This window comes from Sciurus vulgaris (genome assembly GCF_902686455.1).
Source record: "Sciurus vulgaris genome assembly, chromosome: 4".
NCBI classification, from domain to species: Eukaryota; Metazoa; Chordata; class Mammalia; order Rodentia; family Sciuridae; genus Sciurus; species Sciurus vulgaris.
The window spans coordinates 13,883,405-13,896,917 of record NC_136464.1 but is presented as its reverse complement, the minus strand read 5'-3'; the positions used below and the strand labels follow the sequence as shown (position 1 = coordinate 13,896,917).

Below are 13,513 nucleotides of genomic sequence, written 5' to 3'. Positions count from 1 at the left end.
AGCAGCAACAGCACAAAGGACACCATTCCTCTGTCTCACTGTGGCTATGAAAGTACATCAACATTAGTTAAGAAAACTATAGAGACTTAATCTATTATTTCCCCAAAGAGAAGGAAGAACAAATACATAACTTTTTAGAGAAAACAAAAACATGCGGTTCCTCCCAATTAAAAAAAAAAAATTTAGTTGTCAATGGACCTTTATTTTATTCATGTATTTATATGTGGTGCTAAGAATCGCATCCAGTGCCTCACACGTGCTAGGTAGGCAAGTGTTCTGCCACTAAGCCACAACCCCAGCCCCCTCCCAATTTTAAAGTGGTATAAGTTTCGGGTGCAAATAGCCAAGAATATACCTTGAACACAAGCACTGGTTTCTTCATATCTGGGACCAACTGCTTTGTTGACTGTCAGCCCCCACAGGGGCAAAACCTCAAAACCCAGGTAAAGGTGGGCATGGTGGCACATGCCTGTAATCCCAGTGGCTCGGGGAGGCTGAGGCAGGAGGATCATGAGTTCAATGCCAGCCTCACCAACAGTGAAGTGCTAAGCAACTCAGTGAGACCCTATCTCTAAATAAAATTCAAAATAGGGCTGAGGGTGTGGCTTAGTGGCTGAGTGCCCCTGAGTTCAATCCCTGGAACAAAACAAACAAACAACAACAAAAAAAAACTGAGGTGAAAAAGGAAAAATTGTAGGAAAAAGGTGAGTCAATGACCTCCATCAAATATCTTTATATCACACTAACGGGGCTGGGGAGAGAGCTCAGTTGGTAGAGTGCTTGCCTTGCAAGCATAAGGCCCTGGGTTCGATCCCTAGCACCACAAAAAAAAAAAAAGTACCTTAGTACTAACCTAAGGTACTTCATGGTCATGGGGAAGTAAAGTAGGCAGCTTGGGAAGAGAACACGGAAAATACCATGCTGACTGCAGCCTGGTCCAGCTGGCACGTCTCACCAAAGAGGAACCACTTCTGCTGGAAACAAGGGCGTCTTTATAACAATGCTATTCAGCTGATGTGTGTGATAAAATATGTCCACATTCCCACCTGTACGTAAGACACACCAGCAGACTGCTGGCAGACAAGAGCTGCTCAATGGAAACCACCCTAGGGACATTAAAAAATTACTGAACTCATCAACTCATATAAATTTTCTATTAAAGAATGTCAAGACTGGCTCAGTGTGGGGGCTGGGGATGTAGCTTAGAGGTAGCACATACAAAGCTCTGGGTTTAGACCCCAGCACCACCAAACAAAAGCAAAATCAAAAACGGAAAAAAAAAAAAAAAAAAGTCAATAACCACAATTGAACCTTAATGAAAACTGTTGGTGCTTTTTTTTTTTTTTCTTTTAATACTTTGTGATGAGGAGAGTTCAAATCACAGCATAACAGAACTCATCTAAGTGAATTAATCAGTTCGTAGTTAGCATATCATATAGCAGTATTATTCAGTTAGGGAAATATACAGTTGAAAAAACATTACATTTTAATTCCCCACGAGTAAACTGATAGGAAACCGGAAAATCATCACTGGAAGAACATGGAAGGAGTCGAGCATAAGAACCCACAGGAAGATAATCGTCTCCGCTTGGAGGAAGTACATTCACTGCCTCCCACCTCTCCAAGGCTATGCTCAAGCACACGTGCAAAAATACAATACGACTACTGCAATTATTACTATCATTTTCTCCTGCCCTTAGGTGAGAAACACCTGACAGCTACATGCTGAGTCATGCTAACAAAACTAAACCTTTCACTTTCTTTAATAGTAAAATTACCATTACTGAATCGTTGTCATAAAAAAGTGCATTCAAGTACATTACCACTTATTTTAAATAAACACCAATTTTGAAACAATCAACTTTGAAAAGCTGCATAAGTTTTTTAAAAAAAATCCCTGATTACATTTCTATTTATTCACTGTGGTAGTCTCAAACATTGTATTTTTAGAGACTAACTACCACTTAATTTCTTTGAGGGAAAAAAAAAATAAACGTGTGTAATGTAGAACAGCAGTGAAGCAAGAATAATGTGTGCTTGTCACTTATCTTCACTGTACGTAAGAACTGTGATAAAATATGGTACTTGTGCCACATTAGTATATGGGAAAACACAATTAACTCATGGGACAGAAAACATGGTTTACCGAGATATTACTGTGAAATTCGAGGTTTAGACTTGCCCCTCCATTCTGTATTCAGGCAACCAGAACGTTCCCACTGAAGTCCCTGGGAGGCACCAGGCAACAGTTACCATCCAACAGTTAACAACAGTTAACACTGACCTACGGGACTCCTAGTTTGACCAGCTCCTGAGTTTGAAGTTTTTCTGCGTCTACCCTTGAATATGACTTGTATGCCACAGCACCCAAACACTTCCGAGTTACTGCAGTTTCTCCATCAAGAGAGGACCAGACCCTAAACATAAGCTTCTCTGGGGGCCTTTTAGATAATGTGGAGTTGGTCAGTTCTGTTTACCCAATTACTTACAAGCACCTTGAACTTTCAGCCTTACTAAAATTGATGAGTGGTATGCACATTTCCTAAAAAGATATCCACATCTGAATCTTTTGTAACCTTCTAAAAGAAGTCATACTTAATACATACAGTAACTAGGAAATACCTTATCCCTATAAAGATCAAAAAACGAAAACTACTTAGAGTGTATTTTGCTAAATGGCTCGCTTATGCTTATAGTTGCTACTTACAAAAGTGACACCAGAAAAGATACAGATTGAGGACAGTGACCAGAGAAAAGTGTCTACAGCCCTTGACGACACACCAAGACGAGTCATGTGCTTATTGAAAAGGACTTCCCAGCAGCCAGCCTTCTGGTCTGCGGATTAGCAGCTGGAACTGTCCGCCTCTCTCGTGGTTTCAATGCTGTCTTCTTTGAATTCTGGTTCAGTTTCGCCTTCCTCCTCCTTGCACTGAGTTGGATCTTTCTCAGCAACCTGGTCTTTGGTTTGGGGTTCATGTGCGGAAACAGGATCTAAAACTACAACTGGTTCCTCTTGTTTTTCACTGCCAATGTATTTTCTCCTGTATCCAACATTACTGGGAGGCCTATGGGATGAAGAGTTAAATGGAAACATAAAAAGCAGAGAGAAAATATTTGTCTTCCATATTTCTGAATTCAGACTATCGACAACAAACTAAAACGTTTTAAGTCTAATCAACATGCATATAGCAGTCTCTGAGAAGACAGCCATTAAAAAAAATAAGAACAAAGCTCTCAGATTACATATTAGGAGCACAAGGCCAGGAGGAGGAAGGCAGAGTCAGAGCAATTAACTACAGGAGTGTTAAAAAGCCAAATGCACCTACCTGCTTAACTGCTTGCTCTTCTCAGGAAGTGAAACGCTTAGGGATCCCTTGGGCATTCCCCCCAGGACCTGCTGCCCAGACACCTGTCCTGCCGCCCTGCCTCGTTGGAAGGAGCCAGTCTGCCCCCTTCCCTCCCTCTGGCACCTGGGTGCAGCTGGCTGCAGATTAGCTTGGAGAAGACTGCCTGAAGAGGTGAGGCACCCCCGTCACTGGTGGGCAGGTGAGGCATGCCAGCTGCAACCGTTACCAATAAGGACAAACCTGACCTCAGGGAGGCAGGGGATAAATGAGAGAGTCAGGAAACAGGCTCAAATGCTAAGTTACCATAAACTTCTCAAAACAGGAAGACTTAGCTCCTTGAGGAACTTCTAACTGAATTTTTCAAGACAGCTGATTTTTCCACAGAAGCCACCTCTCTTCTGATGCAAGAAACTATTGCTTCTTGGGCTGAATGGGTGTTTCCTTGTGGGAACAAGGTGTCCCTGACATGTTTTCTCTTGCTGCGTGTCAGGAAACCAGGCGGCTGGCACCCAGTCCTCAGAAGCTCTGGTCTGTACCCCCATGGGAGGGAGGTACTGGGCTGCACTGTGCCTATCAGTGGAGGCAGCTAGTGGTGGAGCCCCGGCTCTCTACACTGGTCTGGTCCTCCTGGACAGTTCCAGGAGTACGTCTTTTTGTCCCAGAGAACTGAGGGTTAGCTGTTAGCCTACATACCACTGTCCTGCCTGACCTGTGCTGGGGAGCTGCTGGCCAGCACCTGCCTGTCATTCTGCCAGTCCCTCTCCAGGAGCTGGATCCCCCTATTCTGGCCTCTTGAATGGGTGTGATCTTCCAGCAGACACTCTTACCACCTAGTACTTCTTCCTTGGTGGACTTACCAGAGTTAATTAGGTGTTTCATGTCTGTCTCTTCCAATAGCATGCAAGCATCCACGAGGTGGGGGTGTTCAGTTTTGTTCACAAAGCTATCCCCAGCACCTCGCACAGATCTTTTTTGGAATAACCAGATGCGCAAATACTAACAAACCAGCAAAGACGCAGAATGAATGGGGAGAGACCGTGACTCTAGTGTGAGTGGGCTTGGAGGTCTCTCCTATACAACAAAAACAACAGAAAAAATGATCCATTACCAGAGAAAGTGGTCTGCACAACTCCATTCACAGGCACAAACGCTGAAACCCAAGGCCCACATTTTTATCAAATGCTTGGAAATCATTCTCTCTGGTCACCAGATTCTATTAACTACGTGACTTGGCCATCATCATAGGTGACTAACATGTAACTCTGTCCTCCTTGGGGGGTAGTGAGATCAAAGAGATGATCAGGAACCTGAGAGGACAGGCTGCGCTGCAAGGGACAGATTCTTCAACTTTCTAGAAACCATCATGACACCTACGTTGGTCAATGAACCACTTCCTGAGACATCTGCTACTACCCTCTGGGGATTAATATGGAATGTAGGCTCCCCTCTGGTACCTGTTTTGACTTTCTCTGACCCAGACAACATCTAAATGCTGAAAGAAACAGAACCACTAAGTGATGTGAAGACTATCACAGGAATTAGACCTCAGGCCATGGGGAGCACTAGCAGACGGTCTAGTGCTCTGCATCCAATGTAGGCCCTGAATTCAGCCGTTCTGGCAACTGGGGACCAGGGCTGGGGGGATGGCTGTAAAGTAGCAGAGACTGAGGACAAACTAGAGATGCATCTGTCACCTACAAGCATGGATCCTGATGATGCACACACCTGCAGGGTAAGCTGGAACCCTTGCACATGCACCTGGTCCCAGGATGTGGAGGAGCTGAGGAGGAAGTGGGTAGAGCTGGAGAAACCAAAGGCCAGGCACTGCCACATGCCAATTAGGTCTGTTAGCACATCGATGACACCGTGCATGAGCTCCAACAGAGCCTTCCCCACCCACACCTTCATAAGACTAAAAACGTTTGCTTTAAGGATTAAAACGTCACTTCTACCATCTAAATCTCATGCAAATTTCTCTCTGGTCAACTCTGGAAACAAAGGGGTAAGGGAATTCTAGGAAGCGAAGCTGCCGCCTAGCTTGAGTTTCCAGGAAAGCCACAATGAAGTCTGCAGGTCAAGTCTGGCCTGACTCCACCAGGTTAAGTCTGAGACCTCTGCTACGAAAGCCAGCCGGTCCACTGGAAGCATGCAAAGGAGGTATTCGTCTCATTTGGCATTCTGGGTGAGCCACTTCCATGAACCCATACCAACCTTCATCTCTTCTGTAGAACATGGAGGTTTTCATGCCCCTGTGTATCTGCAGGTGAACTGTTCTAGAAAAAGCTGTCATCAGCAGCTGGGGTATAAACACTGCAGGAAGTGCTCTCAGGTCTCCACAACAGCAAAGCAAAACAAAACAAAAAAAGGTTGATTGAACTGAAAACTCGGAAACCTTGTGCTGTCAGGCTGCAACTGTCCTGAAATCGCCTCAGTCCAAAGAACTGTTCATCTGTCCTGAAGTTACCTTCACAACTGCAAGTTCACCTCTTAAGTCACTTGTGGGCCAGTCTGAGAACTCCTCTGTTAACTGTCACTGAACGAGGCACGGTGGGCGATTTCTCTGAATCTTCACTGAAGCAGAAAAAGCGGTTTCTCGAGGCTAATGACTACCGCCTTGGAACCCCAGTGGGTTACGGCAGGAAGGGACCAGGGCAGTCCTGCAGTCTGATCTGCCCTGCAGGTGAAGATGATGACGGGTGCAGTGGCGGGGAAGAGCTGGCCTAGCACCACACAGCTCATCAGCAGCACAGTCAAGTGCAAGAGCCGGGCACTGTCCCCGCTCCCGCCTCGTCCACAGCACCATGCTGTTCCCCAAAGGCATCTTCTCCAAGAACCGGGGCATGAATACCACAAACTAATTCTGGCATGTTTATGGATTTATTTCCTTCCAGACTAGTCCCATTTACACCTGCTCTTTCAGAGCCATAAATGAACAGTCCATCCCTTCGAGCTATCCCTTGGTTGGTTTGGATGGTTTTTTCCTCTGTAGTTTGGACTCCCCCTGGTTTGATATCATTAGGCCCATTCCCTGTTTCCCTGGGGAGCTGTCCAAGGTTCCTTCTGGAACGAGGGGCCTTCCTGTGCCTCATTCTATTCTTTCCCACCCTATGGGGGTGGGCAGGGGACCCCAACCCAGGCTCTTGTCAGGGCAGCCACAGTGGCAGGTTCTGGAGGGCTAAGTCTGAAGTTGCTCGCCCAAACCAAATCCTGGAAGCACAACTGCAACAATCCAATAGGAACTGTGCTCGACTATTATTTTTTTCCATTTTTCTACTTTAACACAGCAACTGAAGACACGGAGCGCCAATAAGCCAATGACAAGTCAGTACTCATAAAAAGTAACGACAGCCCTCCTCCCGTATGCAGCAAAGTCTGCAAGTAAAACTTAAATGTTATTGGTGGCAGGAAGTCAGACTTCCACCCTGGGATGTTCTGGCTAGAAGGGATCACTGATGTGAGCCAGTCTAAGTCCATCGCTTGTCAGGTGAAGACTCCAGAAGAGTGAGGTGAAATGATTTGCCCAACAGCACACACTTGTTAACAGTAGGTAAAGGACAAAAACTCTGGAATCCTGATTTCCTGGCCAATATTTTTTTTCTTGCTACAACTTACTGGCAGTCATTTATGGTCCATTCAAATGGATTATTTTTCATGAGTCATTTTGGACCATGTGCTCAAAGGTGATTTTGAGACAAAAACAAAAACCCACAAGCAAAATAAAAGCGAGGACACAATATACCAATCTACGCCACTCTACAAAGCCTGGTGCCCAAGTACAACATGGGTGCCCTTTTAGAGAGCAGCTGCTGTTCCCAGCTGCAGGAGAGCCAGAATGTGGGGCTTCAGCAAGCGGGGCCCCTTGCTGGTAAAAGGAAAGACCTGACTCCAAAGTGTACCGGTACCAGAAGAATCAGAACAACTGCAAACGGTTCTGCCAAAGCTGCACTTAATAAAAGGATTCCGTGATTTCTCAGACTGTCACAAGGGAGGAAAGCGCAGCATTCTAATTTTTAAAAAGCACATCATTGTTTGCATTCAATGAAATTCCTTTCAAAATCAACTTTCCCCGTTCCAATTATATTCAACAACATTCGAGCTAACATTTCGACTGCAATTCAAATTAACTAATGCCCAAAAGAGCCCCTAATCGACATGGTTCTGAGCTCAATTGAATACAATCAAAGCTCATGAAATGAAGGGGGAAATGCTTATTTCATGCAAATTCTGCATATCACTCAAGCTTAATTTTACTGATAATATAAAGGTGGGACATTTTGAACATTACAGTGAATGAAACTTTTAAGCGGTGAGAGTTATTTTATAAAATGCTACCTCTGAAAAGCTGATTGCCAAACAGTATAAAAATGGTTTGAGGCATAAATGCCAAGTTCATTTCTATTTCACTTCTGAGGTAACTATCTTTCAAATCGCAACAGCTGGACTATTTAACACAATCTGGTGAATCAAAGTATAGCTCTTCTCTGGTCTCCCAGTGGGACGTCTGCATTAGTCTGTGGCAGCCATCCAACAAATGACGCACAGTCGGACGGTCTGAACTCTGTTTCATTTTCAATAAAAATGGATAAAACCACGATCATATTTACCACCTTCAAGGACAGAAAACGGAAAGATTTAAATTTGTCTTTGTAAAGTAGTTTTCTGGGAAAACTCCAAAGAGGAAGTCAGCTTTCTATTTTCCCTGGTGTAAAAATAACTTTAAAAAAAAAAAAAAAAAAAAAAAAAAAAAAAAAAAAAAAAAAGCCCTTTACAGTGACAGGAGAAGGGAACAGAAGTGGAATTACAGCAGAGATAGTTTTTGTTTCTTCCTGAAACTCTATTTTGAGGGTTTTTTTGAGGGTTTTTTTTAGAGCTTTTTCCCATACCTGTCTAAAACTTTACAAAATAAAAGTTTCAAACATAAAGGTGAAACTTTCTATCAGTTCTAATACTTACAAAGGAGGCAGACAGCACTCAGTTTCTTTGACTTTGTGTACTTTTAAAATCTTTTTTAGCTGAAGAAATAGATTACATTTTCAATTTAGGTCTATTTCTATTTGCAGGGGAAATAGATTTCATTTTTGTTGATAAAAAATAACATTGTTTAACAGAATATGACTGTTTATAAATCTGATAACAGCTTCTAAAAAGGATTTGCCCTCAAGATTAATAAGAGTTCCTCTTGAACACAGGCAACAGTGGCTGGGCAAGGACCCCCCTGTGTCCACAGCTCAGAAATATTTCCTTTAGTTCTAAACTGCCACACAGGCAGCCCAGCACAGGTCTCAGACCCCGGGGCACACGGCACACTACAAAGTCTGAACCTGTTCTTCTCTTCCTCTAGTGTAAGGTGAACTGCAGACAACTACAGATTCCTAAACTGGACGGTCCTAACAGCAAAAGCAACTCTGGTAATGAGAAAAGTGACTGGTTTTAGCTCAGCAAAGGTTATGGAACACTTGGATACTTTTCAGAGGCTACTTTTCTACCTTTCTGTAATTCTGCACATTTTTCAGTCAACATGAAAAATACTTTCAGATCCAAGATACTAAAAGCTCAGTGTTGGTCTAGGCATGTAGCCCAGTGGTAGAGTGCTTGGCCAGTGTGCAGGACCCTGGTCTATTCCCCAATGCCACAAAATAAATTAAATAAATAGGTAGATAAATAAATAAATAAATAAATAAAGGCTGATGATTATTTACAAGAAATATGTTAAAAAACAAAGAAACAAAGTCTTCCATAAATTCACCACATGTGACACTTGCTCCCTAAAACAGCTGTCAGATGCGCCCCCCCACACACTGCTTGTATTTTCAAGACTATTTTTTTTTAAATTGTAAGTTTTTTCTTTCAATTTACTATTATAGTAAATTCTCTTTTAAGATGGGAAATCACACCAGGCACAGTCATGCCTCTAATCCCAGTGGCTTGGAAGGCTGAGGCAAGAGATCAGGAAAAGTGAGGCACAAAGCAACTCAGTGAGACTGTCTCTAAATAAAATACAAAGTAGTGCTGGGAATTGACTCAGTGGTTCAGGACCAGAGTTCAATCCATGGTACCAACAAAAAAAAAAAAAAAAAAAAGAAAGAAAATAGGGAAGTCACAAAACTTCCTTTTGCCACTTTTTATGTAGAAATGATCAAGTATTTTCCAAATGAAACGTGTTGGTTAGCTTCTAACGTTAGGTCAGTTTATGCTGCGATCTGAAATTTCTGTTGCTTTAGTCAGCTACTTCTATTTGAATACATTTTTCAAAGAGGGCTTCACCATGTGCAAATCAAAAGAAACAACACTGCAGACTACTGAAAAATGGTTTAAAAAAACTAAAAAGTACTAAAAGCAATCTTCAGAAATGATACATTTTGTACAAAGTCTTGTGAAATCCGAGGGGCTTGTCACAAAGGTCAGAAGGCAGTTGGCTCTCGGGGAGAACGGAGCTACTCAGCAGCAGGGCAAGAGGAGCGTCCAGATTCACTGGGCTGCATTTTACCAGCCACTTCCTCGTAGCTGTAATCCGTCCTCAGCAGCTAATCTGGAAGGAGCTGCTGTCTACTTGGCCCCTCAGAACATGTGGAAGACAATACCGGCTGCAGGTCTTTCCGGCAGCCCCAGGGTAGCTCCTTGGTGGGGAGGAAGAAAAGACTAAGTGAGGGGATCTCAACTTCCAGAACATCCAGTTGTTCTGTTAATTTTGTTGTTAAAACTTAATTGTCCATGTACAGGCCACATGGAGAACCATTGTGGTGGCGCTCTGCGGAACAGGGCTGCTTCCTGCAGCGTCGGTACACAATTCAGCAGTGCTGAGATTACAGCCGAGAGCACAGCAAATCCTTTAATTGTGTAAGAGCATCAGATTAAGCAGCAAAGTCCATGTGGCTCATTCTGCTGGCTGGAAGTCCCTTTGAGGAAATAAATGTTTACTAAGTGCCCGGAAGGTGCCTCCCCGCTTCCCGCCATGCGGGGGGACCCACACGTGGACGGACACACACGCAGGACAGAAGGAGAGAGGAAGGGATGAGGAAGTGGAGGGGTGGGGAGTAAGAGGAGGAAAATCGATCCTTCCACCACGAGGCTAAAAGAACTTCCTTGGTCTCCATCTGAACAACTGGGGACCCAAACTTCTCTTTAAAAATGGTTATATGGCTAACAAAATTAATTTTCAGCTAGGACCAACTCTGGAGAAAATAATTTTATGCCAAGTTTCCCTAAAAGAAAATTAAGACTCTCAATTTCTATTTGCTGGTATCCTTCAAAAGCTGAGCTTCTCTAACTCCAATTATTAAAAACAGGACTTTCGCAGTTCATTTTTCTGTATTAGTTTCACACTGGAAAGAATAAATAAGACTGAAGGGCCAGGTAGAGGTCAAACAATGATAAAATCAATCCTACTTTTAATTAAAAACCTGAAAGGCAATTACATTTTTTTTTCTTTCATGGAAATGTTTGACTGGTCATACCAACCATGAGACAGCTAAAATTTCTCTTTTATAGGCTATGCTTTGGTATTCAGTTAATGGCCCAAACAAGATGAACTCTTACAAAAATAAATTTGAGTGGGGCCAAAAGTCACATGTATTTAGAGATACCATAGATATAAAAATTAAAGGCGAATTAAAATAAAAATGGTTTCACTGGAAATGGGCCATTTTTCTATGGAAATTGAAGTCCTCTAATTGCTACATGGTTTTTTTGTTTTTTTAAATTATCCTAGGGCCGAATGTGACCTCTTTTGACCCCCCAAACAAAAAAGCAAGCTAACTGCCTGGTAGTTTGAAAGGAAATTGAAAAGCTCTTGGTGAAGCCTACAGTTTGGGAGGACCTGGGCAGAAGGGATGGTGATAAATTAGGGAAGTTTTAACTGGAAGAGCCTCTGGCAACTGTGCCTCAAGAGGACCTGTGAGAGTGACGAGGACGAGGGCACACTGGGACAGTGGAACCTGGCTCCCTGGACATGGGCTCTCCCTTTGGAACCATCTTGAGGCTGACCGCCTTGTTTAGCTATAACCGCTAGGAGTCATTAGTGGGAAATGTGGATACGGAGGACAAAGCTCAACTGAGATGAGCGAGGCCACGTCCAGATGACAGTTTCAGGGACGAAAAAGCAAGACGGCAACAACACAAAACCCCCAAGCTCTGGCCGGCCACGAGGCAGAAGCCACTAAGGTTGGTGCAGCTCTTTCCCTACTGTAGGTCCGTTTGTCCTGCCTCTCTTGGTGACAGCGGTGTCCTCAAACCTGAGGGCCAAAGGACAGTTAAGCACAAACTTGAAGGACTCAGTAACAGGAACAAGCATGCTGCTCTCTCAAAGGGCACAGTGCAAAGTGGACACAATGATCAAATTTATGCGAGGCTTTAGTGTGTATGTTTTTAGAACGAGAAGATTCAAAGATAGTGATTCACCTTTATGTTGTCATGTTGGGTTGTCATTAGTAAAGCACCCTTCTAATCCAATGATTTGAGCCAGGCATTTTCAAAGTATGTGACTTCAGGGAAGAAACTACTCTTTCAACATGTTTGAAACATCCAAAAAAAAAAACAAAAAAAGTGTAAATGAAACATATACTGAGGACTAAAGTAGCTTAGGCTAATGTCCTAAGTTCGTTTTGAAGCATGCCTCTTTATTGGGTATTTGGCATGAAAAATGTTAAAATGATCTCTTCCCAATTATTTGTCAAAACTGTTTGCTAATTTAGACTGGCTCTCCTTTCCAGAAATCTTAGTTTTGAAGGGTGATCTTTTCATTGCTTATACCAGCCTTAGGAGGAGAGGCTGAAAAGGAGGAGAGGACACTACCCATGTGTGTGGAGGGCAGAGGGGCAGGATGTGTTAGAGGGCCAAGGGAGTGATGTAAGTGCAGAATCGCTGCTTCCGTTGGAAGAAACCTTTTGATCATTCTCTCCTCTCCCCTTCCTTAAGCTCTTAATACACAGAATGCTACAGTTCAAAAAGCATGGACTCTGGAGACAGAATAAAAAAAGGTTCACACGTAATCTGACCCAACTATCAATTAAGAGTATGATTCTGTGCAAGCTGTTTATCCCAGAGCCTCAGTTTTCTCATTTGTAACATGGGGATAACATCTAATCTGTGTTTGGGAAAATTAAAATAACACATAAAAATGCCTGGCTTAATAAATTTTAGTGCAACACAGTGACAAAAAACAAACCACCACAGAAGCAAATTCCAAAGTCCCAAATTTCCAAACTAGAAGCCTGTTTTATGGTCCATAGTCTCCGTCTATGATCAACAAAAACTTCCTACCTGCTACAAATTCAGCACATTTCCTCTTGGATGTATATTATTTTACTATGAATATACATTGATGCACAATGAGAAAATATTAACCTTTAGCTCAAATGCTGTAGGCTTTCCCCCAATATTTTTCTAATTTATTGCAGCTACATCAATCAACAACTTATACATTCTGTTGATAACAGAGTTTCAGGATCTTGCATAGGATTAAAATGGACATCTAAGTCTACTGGGTTTTCTTATTGTTCAACCTATGCTTCTGTTTCTGAAATACTGATCTTCTCCTTACCCATCAGTCAAATGCCCCAGCATGCATGGGGACCAAGCAATCTGAGTGAAAGAAGGAAGGCCACCTAGTGCCAGCATCAGCCTGACTGTGCTTCATGGCACTCTGTGTGGTTGGGAGTTGTATCAAGTCTCTGTGTCACAATAAAACACACACACGCCGGCAATGGTGGCAAATCCATGGCTACTCCCCTAAACTAAATCTACTTCCAAAAGCCAAAGTCATTTGGAAACATGCTGAATATTCAGTGGTGATTAAAATGGGGCATATCATTTTTTGATGCAAATAAGTACTTAACCAAGTCTCATATAGGACCATGAGAGCAGCTCTGAAGCAGTCTTTCCTTCTCATCTTTTTTAGAAAAAAAAATTTTTAATTGTCAATGGACTTTTATTTTGTCTATTTATATGTGGTACTGAGAATTGAATCCAGTGCCTCCTGCACACTAGTCAAGCGCTCTACCACTGAGCCCCAGCCCCAGCTCCTCATCTACTATTTCGACTCCAAAATAGAAAAAAATTTCCAATTATTTCCTGAGACCAGGAGTTTCTAACCCAAACAGTAACTTGAATAGGACTTGTGAGTGCTGATAATTTATTTTAAATATTCATTATTTTACATTTCTGGGTTT

At 42.8% G+C, this 13,513-nt stretch overlaps 2 protein-coding genes across 5 annotated transcripts in view; one reads left to right on the top strand and one right to left on the bottom strand.

Annotated features, from left to right (window-relative positions):
• Positions 1–745, top strand: part of ENO4 (enolase 4) — a 28,511-nt gene extending 27,766 nt beyond the window's left edge. Inside the window, exon 15 of the mRNA XM_079136620.1 lies at positions 6–745. Within this exon, the coding sequence (XP_078992746.1) occupies positions 6–67 (62 nt within the window). The 3' untranslated portion in view covers positions 68–745. The remainder of the gene's footprint in view (positions 1–5) is intronic.
• A 108-nt stretch (positions 746–853) lies between these two features.
• The window catches only part of SHTN1 (shootin 1), a 96,035-nt gene continuing 83,375 nt past the window's right edge, over positions 854–13,513 (bottom strand). For 2 of the 4 annotated variants that reach the window (XM_079136629.1, XM_079136628.1), the window contains exon 17: positions 854–3,065. In XM_079136629.1, the coding sequence (XP_078992755.1) occupies positions 2,843–3,065 (223 nt within the window). In that variant the 3' untranslated portion in view covers positions 854–2,842. Of the gene's footprint in view, positions 3,066–5,558; positions 5,679–13,513 lie in introns of all 4 variants that reach the window. The other 2 variants (XR_013763247.1, XM_079136632.1) reach the window with 2 other exon arrangements.